We start from the raw sequence: 12,042 nt of genomic DNA, 5'->3' as shown, positions 1-12,042 counted from the left end.
AGGGGTAAGTTTTTTTACTCAGAGAGTGGTGAGTGCGTGGAATGGGCTGCTGGCGGTGGTGATGGAGGCAGAAACGATAGGATCTTTTAAGAGACTCCTGTATGGATACATGGAGCTTAGCAAAATAGAGGGCTATGGGTAAGCCTAGGTAGTTCTAAGGTAAGGATATCTTCGGCACAGCTTTGTGGGCCGAAGGGCCTGTATTGTGCTGTAGGTTTTTCATGTTCTATGTTTCTATGTTCTGCAAATGGTCTCCAGCATGGACTTAAACTGATATTTTATTTTAAAGATTAGTCTTATTTGTCACAGGTACATCGAAACATCAAAACAAACAGTGAAATGAGTCATTTGCATCAACGACCAACACATTCTGAGGATGTGCCTGGGGCAGCCAGTAAGTGTCTTAACTCTTCTGCTTTTAGACGATGTGTTTAATCTTTGCAAACTACTAAGGAAGTAGAAACACTGCTGTGTTTTCTTTGTAATTGCTCTTCTGTGCTGGGCTCAGGACAGGTCCGTGGAAATGATAACACTGAGGAGTTTAAAGTTGTAGGGACACACTCATCTACAACCATTTTAATTCAGTAAATGATGATCATGATCTTTGCACTTATTAAAACATTGGCAGGAGCATGTCCAATCCATCCAATTGTCCATGTCCCAACCTTTCTCCCTTATCAACACCACCCCACCCCACCTGTGAGGCAAATTAATCAAGACTAATTACTTCCCTTATAATTGTGGTAATTGAGAGGTGCTCAAGGTACTCCCATTATTAAGGTGACTTGCTCTTTTTGTCTGCTACCAATGGATAGGAGCTACAGAAGCCTTAGGTCGCCTCTCACTAGGTCAGGACTAGTTATTACCCTATAACGGTCAGGATCCTGAACCATCATGGGTAATTTCACTCAACACAACTCTGAATTGACTCTACAACTTACAGACTGACTTTCAGGCTCATGTTCCAGTATTATTTTTATTATTTGTGCAGTTTCACATGTTTTATACATTGGTTGTTTATCAGTCTTTGTTTATGTACTGTTTTTCATAAATTCTATTGTATTTCTTTATTTTCCTGTAAATGCCTCCAAAGTAGAATAGACTAACTTTGAACTTGGAACAATGTTGATTAAACTGCGTTAGTTACAACACTTACAGGATTTATTTATCTTTCAAAACTAAATCCTTTCTATAAAAATAAATTCCTTTCTAAAATGTTGCCAGCTGGTGCTGCTTCATGGCAAGATTTTACATTTGCAATATGAAGATCAGGAGAAATTTACTTCCGAAAACTTTGGCAAACTTGGTGAAGGGTTGATTGAATGGCCTATTGAGTCTGTTTAAAACATAACTTACAGGTTGAGTCTGTGGTAAAGAAGGCAATTGCAATGTTGGCATTTATTTCAAGGGGAATAGAATATAAAATCAAGGAGAAAATACTGAACCTTTATAAGACACTAGTCACGCCACACTTAGAGGATTGTCAACAGTTTTGGGCTCCATATCTCAGAAAGGATGTGCTGTCATTGGAGAGAGTCCAGGGGAGGTCATGAGGATGATTCTGAGAATGTAGGGATTAACATATGAGAAGCGTTTGGCAGCTTTGGGCCTGTACTCACTGGAATTTAGAAGAATGCAGGGCGGCGGGGGATCTCATTGAAACCTATCGAATGCTGAAAGGACTAGATAGGATGGATGTAGAGAGGATGTTTTCTGTGGTGGGGGTATCCACAACTAGAGGGCACACCCTCAAAATTGAGGGGCGACCCTTTAGAGCAGAGGTAAGGAGGAATGTTTTTAGCTAGAGTGTAGTAAGTCTGTGGAATGCTCTGCCACAGACTGCGGTGGAGGCCAAGTCCACGCATATATTTAAGATGGTAGTTGATTGTTTCCTGATCGGCCAGGACATCAAAGGAAATGGCGAGAAGGCAGATGTATGGTGTTAAGTGGGATCTGGGATCAGCCACGATGGAATGGTGGAGCAGACTCGATGGATGGAATGGCATAATTCTTCTTCTAAGTCTTATGGTCTTATAGTCGTACTGTAAATAACATTTGGCTCTTGAAATGCGAGCAGCTTGCACACATTGAAGAGTTTTGTACCACATTTTTGTTTTTGTAGCACTAATCTATATGAGATACCAGGTGAATAAAAAACGGATTGAATAAGGAGCAGTTTACTCATCCCACTAAGTTCATTAATTTCAAAGCCAGTTTGCAATTTCCGTCTGAGGCAGACTGCTCAGCCTACTTAATCTTCCAAAAGGGTGATATTCTCTTATTGTCACTGTGCTCATCCATCCATCTATTCCCATATTGCCTAAGCAGCTTTCTATACTGTGAGACATTTTATTGTCCTGTAGGCAGTACACATTTTAAAAAGAAGACTTTGGTTTTGTTTGTAACAAGAGGTTTACATCAACTTGTTTTTGGAAGGAATCAACTAATTCAGCCTCAAGCTTAAAGTGGTTTTTTTCCCGGTAAAGTAATACATCAGTAGCAATATAACAGAAGAAGCTATGGCAGACAAACCTTACGGAGATGTCAAATTCCGTTGGGATGTAAGTTGGGCCTGAGAGTTGCCATGTGCAGTAGAATGTGTCAGGGTAGGCGTTTGATCTGCAGACTACGGTGGGTGCTACTGGAGGGTCTAGTTTGAGGAGAAAGAGAAAATTCAGAATGAGTGCGTATTTTACAGGGTATTAGCACATCTTTATTCAAGAGTTTACAGCATTTCTTCATTCATTTAATACTAATTCCTACACATTCAGAGTTTGGTTTGCAAAATGAAGCTTTACTCCCATGTCACTATGATGATACAGTAGAATAAATTGCCACTAAATTAACAGTTTTGTTAATAGACTGCGTTGAATCCATGCGCTGAAACAAACACCTTGGATTACTCCTGCCACCATTTTGCCCTTTACTTTCCAAAGCTTTACCAGAAGAGAAGAGTGGTAATTGAAACCACAATTAATTTTTAGAAAGATAGGGACAGGTATGTGAGGATGAAGAACTCTAAGCGCGTGAAATAAAAAGAGGGAATGTGAGACCACCATGAACACACTTTCAAACAGCCTGAATGGAAATGATAGGTCAGGTGACTTACTTCTGTGCTAGAAATGTCAAAAATTCCACAATTATGCATAACCTGAGGAATGCAGAAGAATATTGAGATCTGGAAATACACATTCAGTTTCACAAAATAGAGAACATTGTAATAAGATTTTATTTTAGCACATTGGTCTTTATGAATCAGACTATTGAGTACAGGAATTGAGATGTTATGTTGAAGTTGTATAAGATGCAGGTAAGATAAAATTTGGAGTATTGTGTGCAATTGTAGTCATCTACCTGCAGGAAAGATATCAATGTGGTTGGAAGAGTACAGGGAAAATTTACAAGGATGTTGCAGGGAATTGAGGACCTGAGTCACGGGGAAAGGCTAAATGGGTTAGGATTTGATTCCTGGGAGTGAAGGAGAATGACAGGAGATTTGATGGAGGTATATAAAATCATGAAGGCTATAAATAGGCTTTTTCCATTGAGGTTGGGTGGAACTAGAACTAGATGTCATAGGTTAAGGTTGAAAGGTGAAAGGTGAAAGGGGAAATGAGAGAGGAACATTTTCACTCAAGGGTGGAGAGAATGTAGAACAAGGTGCCAGTGGAAATGGTGGATGTAGGTTTGACTGTGACATTTAAGAGAAAATTGGATAAGTGCATAGATAGGAGGGGTATGGAGGGCTATGGTCCTGGTGTAGGTCAATGGTACTCAGTAGTATAGCAGTTCAGCATGGTCAAGATGGGCTGTAGTGGCTGCTTCTCTGCTGGAGTGCTCTGTGACTTTACAAACTCAAAGTTCATTTAAACCACAAATCAAAGAAAAAAAAAATTTTTAATTGTATTCCAGAGTTTTCTTTACTTGTCAAAAGAGTATCTTTACTCTATTGACTTTGGTGAAGTCATGGTTCATTGCATGGCAATTTTGTTTGCTTGTCAGCCAGTTGTGGGTTGAAGTCTCACTCCAGAGACGTGACCACAGAAATCTAGACTGACATTTCTATTTATCTGCGGTGTGTCGAGACCAATCTTTCTATTTGGACTGTACAGCTTGCCGTGTCCTGTACTTATTGGCAATTGTTATGGGATGAACCTTTGCTGCAGGGCTTCTCAGGAGATTATTTCTCGTTTGCTGTTTCTGACATACAGAATAGAGGCTCTGTGATTTCATAGGAAACTCGTATTTGCTGACAGTTAAAACCCAAAGAAGTGCAATACTATTATGTTATTACCTCGAAAATCATCCTCTGTCTTTAGCAGATACATGGAGACAGCAGTGTCAGTACTCAGCCTCTGAAAGTCAGTTCCACTGACTTCCAAGTCAGTGAATGTTTTTCCTTCAATCAACACAAGTGCTGTCTCAACTTCAGCGACACAGGTTCAATTTGATCTTGAGTGCTGTCTGGGTGGAATTTCCATGTTCTCCCTGTGACCGGGCTCTTTCCACATCCCAGAAATACACTCCGTGGCCGCTTTATTTGTTACCTCTTGTGCCTAATAAAGTGGCCACTTAGTGTATGTTCCCGGTCTTCTGCCACTGCAGCTCACTCACTTCGAGGTTCACTGTTGAGCATTCTGAGATGCTCTTCTGCACGCTAATGTAGTAACACATAGTTATTTGAGTTTACTGTCAGCCTGAACCACTCTTGCCATTCTCCTCTGCCCTCTCTCACTGGCAAGGCATTTTCACCACAGAACTGCTGCTCACTAGATGTTTTTGTTTATCCCTAATCTCTAGAGAATGTTGTGCTTGAAAGTCCCAGGAGATCTGCTGTTTCTGAGACATTCAAATTACCCCGTCTGACACCAACAATCATTCCACGGTTAAAGTCTCCTGGATCACATTTCTTCTCCATTCTGATGTTTGGTCTGAAGGACAATTGAACTTCTTGACCATGTCTGCATTCTTTTATGCATTGAGATGCTGTCACATGATTAGCTGATTAGGTATTGGCATTAACAAGCAGGTGTACATGTGTACCTAATAAAGTGGCCATATGATGGAAGGTCATTAAATTACACAGAGTAGGTGGGTAGCAAGAGGATTGGAGTTGTTGAATGTGGTGATTTTGCAGTCTGGAGGCTCTTTGGAAGTCAAGAATGAGGCTAAAACTTGCTACTTATGATGGTCTATTAAGTTTAGTAAGAACAAACAAAACAAAGAGGCAAAACAAAGGAGTCATGATTGTCTTTAAGATGGGCTTTTTTGTGTTGTGTTCATTGAAGCAAATAGTGAAATGTGTCATTCCACATCAAATCAAATCAGTGAGGATCATGTTGCAACCTGCGAGTGTTACCATGCTTCTGTCACCAACATAGCATGCCCACAGCTCACTAACCCTAAACATATGTCTTCGGAATGTGGGAAGGAACTGGAGCACCCGGGAGGAAATCTACACATTCACAAGGAGAGAGTACAAAGCCCTTGCAGGCAGTTGCATGAATTTAACCCTGATAGTACAGATGGTGCTGTAAACATTGCACTAACTGCTAAGCTACCTTGCTGCTTGTCTTATACAAAGACTGACTCAGACTGCAAAGGTAACATGAGATTCCAGTGGTAACAATTAACCTATGAAATATTTAGATTTAAATGGGTGACATCTGATACAGAAAAGCTAAGAAACTTCTAGAGAAACACAGAATCGTGTACACTACAATTATTGGAAAATTCCCTGAACAATTACACATAAATAAATGATTATATAAAAACATAAGTAGGCAAAGGAAAGGTTAAGCTACAAGAAAAATAATAATTTTACACTCTAATCCCACAGAGTAGTGTTGACAAATAATCAATATTATACAGTTTGTATCGCGTTGTGGGGGCTTCTTGTCTTTTAATTGGCTACAGCATTTCTTACCGTGATGCACTTGGACGTAATGTTTCTCACAATGATGTGAAAGGGTATATATAAATTCAAGTCTTTATCCTCACTAGCTATGATCGATATTCAAGAGGCTCCAAAATGAGTAGCCAATGGGTCCATCTGGTTCAGTGGCAGACAATTGGAATATACTAATTAGAGCTCTACAAAGTGCAAAGGACATTGACTACAGTTAAAGGCTACAAAAGAGAGAAAGATTTGAAAAGGTCATTTGGACAACGTGCTGCATGGCTTATTTTAAAATTTGTGCACCTCATACAAATTGATCATTTATGAAGATACTTTCCACATGCCCATTGGTTGTTTTGCTTACATTAGCACATTTAACTTGGTATAGATACTGGTTAAAAGTTCAAAGTTCAAAGTACATATCTGTCACCATATACAACCTTGGGATTCATTTTCTTGCGGTCATACGCAATAATCTATGCCCACTCACTGTTACCATCAGAAAGGAGGTACAGAAGCCTGAAGACACACACAACAATTCAGGAACAGCTTCTTCCCCTCTGCCGTCAGATTTCTAAATGGACATTGAACCCATGAACACTACCTCACTACATTTTTTATTTCTGTTTTTTTGCACTACTTATCTATTAAATAGACATACATATACTTATTGTAATTCAGCTTTTTCTCTATATTTATTTATCATGTATCATTGTACTGCTGCCATGAAGTTAACATATTTCATGACATATGCTAGTGATATTAAATCAACACACATACAGATTTTCTCTTGTTTGTTGCCAGTGATATTAAACCTGATTCTGATAACTGTAATAGAATCAATGAAAGACCGCACCAACAGGGCAGACAACTAGTGTTCAAAAGACAACAAATTGCAAATACAAAAATAAATAATAAAAATAATAATAATAATACTAATAATACATTATCCAGACAGTAATATCTACAACTGGTGTCATCCCAAAGTCACTACACAGTAGCATTATACAATTAGGGCTACACAGCAAAGTCTATGTAAATCTTCAGAAAGCCGCAATACTCAACACTACTAGAATAGTCTAGAAGGTTCTAGCAGTAGAGAAATGGGTGTGCTTGGCTATGCCCATACTTCAGGTTTAACCAGCTAGAGCTGAGAAAGAAATAATAAATAAACAAAAGTAATCAAGAATGTGAGATGAAGTCCTTTAAAGTGAGTCCGTTGGTTATGGAAACAGCTCAGTGATGGGCAAGTGAAATTATCCTGTCTGGTTTAAGAGCCAGGTGGTTGGCTACTGACAATCATGCACTTCACAAGTGATTTTCTTCAAATATGTTGCTCAATATCTATTCATCTCAATTATAATAAATGCTCATATTGGATAAAGTATGCTAATTAATATTCCATAAATCATTTCACAATTGAGGTGCTTTAAATGCTTGCCTACAAACGATGTTATACAGAGTTTCTCTGGATATAAGAGTAAGTTCTAAAAATGGCATTTATCCAGTTAACTTCTGAAAGAGTGATTTCACTTTTAGGAAAATTTGTTTGATTGAAGGCCAAATTGAAATAAATAGTTTCAGTTATAAGATGCTTTGGCGTTGAGACAATGACTGTGCTTATCTTTTCTAATAAATGCCACATTCAGTAAATTAAAAGGCTCTCCATGTTGGGAAACTGATTTCATGAAATCTGATGCAAATATTGCATGCTATTAGTAAAATTAATAGTGAAATACTGTTTCACATATGTCCTTATGCATTAATTTGATATTTTATTTACAACTATAAGTAAGAATAATATCTTGATTTCAATTCAACTTTTGAGAAGATTTTCATCTATAAAATAAGGATTTAAACTAATAAATATTTGTTAGCAATACCGTTTGAAAATTATTTCCATGAATTCTTTAAAAAAGCAGAAAAGCTTTAGCTCAAGAAATACAAAGAATTCGGATCAAAGGAATTCTCTGGATTTAAGCTAATCCTCTGTATTTATATTTGCTGTGTTTTTATTGTGTTTTTATGCTTATTGTGTTTCTTTTGTGCTGTATTAGATCCAGAGTAACAATCAATTCGTTCTCCTTTACACTTGTGTATTGAAGAATGACAATAAACAATCTTGAAATTGAACTTGAAGGAATATGTAATAATTTTTTTATCAGTTGAAATGGTTAGACCTATTTAATAATGATATGGCTTCCTTAATTTAAGAAATAGAAAAGTTTCTCTTAAAGCTTTTTTTTACGCCATTTTGGGTTCAAGCCAATTTCTAATCTAATTTGCAGGCAGGAGGTCCAAGGAGGTAAAAAAAAAACCTACTGAGTGCTGTATTATTCTCCAATGACTTCACTGCTTTGAAAGATTATGCGGGATGGAAGACCAACAGTGGACTGATACCTCTCAGTTTTCCAAGTGGCAGCATGATTTAGAATCATTCTGCAAGCTTCAGCAACTTGACCAGTATTGATAGGAATTAGAGATGTATTTAAAGTATCAAGAATTCACATGGTTTTGCCCAGGGGAATGGACCAAAGAAACATTACAGGCCCAGTGGGAAAGCAAATTCATGTGCTAAAGCTATGAGAAAATTAACAATGGATTTGATATTAATTCTATCTTTCAGTAGAAAGTGGGTAGTAGCTGTAAGTTCCTGGGTGTCAACCTCTCTGAAGATCTATCCTGGGCCTAACATACTGATGCAATTACAAAGAAGGTGCGGAAGTGGCTATATTTCATTAGGAGTTCAAGGAGGTTTGGCATACTGCCAATGACTCTTGCAAACCTCAGCTGCAGAGAGCATTCTGACCGGTTGCATCACCGTTTGGAGGCAATGCACAAGATCGGTTATAGACTCAGCCATCTCTATCATGGGCACTAGCCTCCCCGCCAGTGTGATGCCTCAGGAGGTGGTATCCATCAATAAAGACCCTCACTATCCAAGATACCTCCTCTACTCAGAGAGGAGGTACAGGAGCCTGACGACCTTAACAACATTTTCTTCCCCCCAGCCATCAGATTCCTGAATGATATATATTTTTATATAATTTCAAGTCAAGTCAAGTCAAATCACTTTTTATTGTTATTTCAACCATAACTGCTGGTACAGAACATAGTAAAAATGAGACAACGTTTTCCAGGACCATGGTGCTACATGAAACAATACAAAAACTACACTGAACTATGTAAGAAAACACACAAAAACTACACTAGACTACAGACCTACCCAGGACTGCATAAGGTGCACAAAACAGTGCAGGCACTACAATAAATAATAATAAATAATAAACAAGACAATAGGCACAGTAGAGGGTACAGTAGGTTGGTGTCAGTCCGGGCTCTGGGTATTGAGGAGTCTGATGGCTTGGGGGAAGAAACTGGTTACATAGTCTGTTACATAATTTTATGGTATTGTACTGTTCTGCTGTCACAAAACAACAAGTTTCACAACATATGCCAGTGATAATAAACCTAATTCTGAATCTGAGCTCTGGCAATATTTAAAGGGACTGATACCAGGCTGATATAAATCAAGATTACTGTTAACCTCATTAATCATATGTCAGTGAGTTTGGTTTCAGTGGGAAGATTTTACTGCTGCATCCAAAGGCAAAATATTTCTTATACTTTAATTAGTAAGAAAATTTGATGTTAGTCCCAGCAAAAGAGGAAAGCATACACTCCTGTTTAGAATTTTATCAATAGTTTTGTTTGATACCATAGTCTTAAACAAACACTTTAGATTATTCCTGCTACCATTAAATTTATTTATTTATTGAGATACAGCACAGAATAGGCCCTTCCGGCCCTTCGAGCCACGCTGCCCAGCAAATCTCCAATTTACTCCAAGCCTAATCACAAGAAAATTTAAATTGACCGATTAACCTAACAGCTGGAACATCTTTGGACTATGGGAGGAAACTGGAGCTCCCAGAGGAAATCGATGCGGTTTACAACCTGCTAACAGAATTGAACCTAGGTCACCTGTACTGTAAAGCATTGTGCTAACCTCTACCAAATGTAGTAGAAATTGAAACCACAATTAAGTTTGAGAATTAATGGCACATGGACGGTATTTGAAGATGAAAAACAAAAGGGTTAGAAATAGAAAGATGGATTGTGAGACCATACATGAATACACTTTCTAGCAACTCACAAAGAAATAAGGAGGCAAATGGCCTCTTTCTAGATCTAGAATGATCCTAGAATCAGATACATTGTATGGAATTATTTACAATGCATCACACTTGCCAGTCATTCCTTTACCAGCACAGGGTCTCACCGAAGCAACTTTTCTTCAAGAACCTGCCTAAATGCATCCAAAACTTAAATCAAAAGCCAAAGAGAAAGATTTTATTTTCCAGAATATTCTTCTCATTTTAAAGAAATATTCTTGTTCTTTTCACTTCTGTGAAGACAGGCTCGCAGGTGAGCAATTTTACTTCTAAGTTCGATGATTACAAGTCTGACATTTCCTCTCCGTGCTCTACTTTCCTTCCATATTCCGAATGTGTACGGGTTAGGGTAAATGAGTTGTGGGCATGCTATGTTGGCGTCAGAGCATTGAAGCAATTTCAGGATGCCCACCGCAATCCTTGCAAATTTGATTTGATGCAAATGACGCATTTCACTGTATTTTTCAATGTACATGTGAAATATAAAGCAAATCTTTAAATCTTTAAGGATACATGACTCCAGAAAAGGATTCCATGTCTTTCTTAACCTTCCATACTAACACCTAGAGGCTTTTAACTTCATTGATAAAACAAAGTGAAGTTCTAGACACTCCTGTTCTTCATTTTGCATGGGAAAGATACTTTTTTTTAAGAAAAAATAGAAGCAGGTTTAGGAAAGCTACTTTTGCCTTGTATTTCACGGAAGACATTTCGATCCTACAAAAAAACAAATTGTTTTCCCAAGATTTAAGGGGACCTATCCAAGAACATTAAAGTGCATGACCTGACATACCATTGCATACAGGGCATTTCACTCATCTCACTGCTCTGCAGGGGTTAATTCTCCAATGGAACCTAATCTGCTGAGTCTCATCAATGTTAATGAATGTGCAAACATGTAAATTAATGAACCCTGCTGTGTAATTAAAAAAATAACTCAGGATATACTCTCTTTCCTGCTGGATTTATGGACTCAGCAACTCAGCTCAACAATGCATTTCATCATTAATTTAAACAAAAGAAATGTTTTCTATTCCAGGAATTTCAAATATTCACACAGCTCTCCACAGCATTGGATCGCTGTTTTCAGATACATCGTAAGTTCACTTTACACACATAAATATGATTAACGTTCAATTTGCCGTCATTTATTAGTGCATCATGATTGAAAAATAACTTCATCTTCCCAAGATGTACTACTTACATCAATCTGACACCTAAAAGATGTGTACACATAAAACTTTAAAGAAACTTTATCTGTTTTTCTCAATTATTTTGCTAAATATACTGCTTCAATTTCATAACCATTGCCTGTCCCAGAGGGGCCTCAAATAACTCAGTCTTTATATCCATTCTCTTCTCCTGCTGTTTGCATCCTCATTAGATGTTAACCCTTTTAGTCGCCTAGCACTTACATGCTTAAGTTTCTTCCCAAGCACTTTTACCTTATATCATATTTATCCATTCAATACTCGATATTTATCTCAGTTCAAGTTTTCAGTCATGCCCAGATCTCTCTATCCCGAGCTTGTTATTTTTAATATTATACACTAAGTGCCTCTGTAAGTTCCATTGAATAGGTTACATACATTCAAGCTGTTTTTTTTAATATCTCGTTGAGACAGCAGAGCATGGTATTTGACAATTGTCAAAAATTAATTGAGATCCTGTAGTGATGCAAACCAATACATATAATACAACTTCATTCTTTTTATGGAACTCCAGGCTGAAGTCAACAATGAGCATAGAACATGATATAAAACTGGACTTTTAGATCTGAGATCCGTAGTAACCTTGCTTTACTACAGCATTAGAAAAGTCAAAAAAATAATTGCTTTATGCCCATTTGAATGCAGGCAGATTTTATCTTTATATTCAAAATATTGATATGATAATCTCCAGGTCTTACTGGTCTGATTCTAAAGTTGGAAGAAACCAGTAATGGAAGCTGGAATTTGGAATGAAGTC

General features: G+C 37.7%; 1 protein-coding gene across 3 annotated transcripts in view; it reads right to left on the bottom strand.

Moving 5' to 3' along the window:
• cntfr (ciliary neurotrophic factor receptor) overlaps positions 1-12,042 on the bottom strand; it is a 343,443-nt gene that overhangs the window by 86,184 nt on the left and 245,217 nt on the right. For all 3 annotated transcript variants that reach the window (XM_063042795.1, XM_063042797.1, XM_063042796.1), the window contains one exon: positions 2,533-2,650. In XM_063042795.1, the coding sequence (XP_062898865.1) occupies positions 2,533-2,650 (118 nt within the window). The remainder of the gene's footprint in view (positions 1-2,532; positions 2,651-12,042) is intronic.

The sequence above is a fragment of the Mobula hypostoma genome, chromosome 3 (assembly GCF_963921235.1).
Source record: "Mobula hypostoma chromosome 3, sMobHyp1.1, whole genome shotgun sequence".
NCBI lineage: Eukaryota > Metazoa > Chordata > Chondrichthyes > Myliobatiformes > Myliobatidae > Mobula > Mobula hypostoma.
This window is presented reverse-complemented; position numbering and strand designations above follow the sequence as displayed.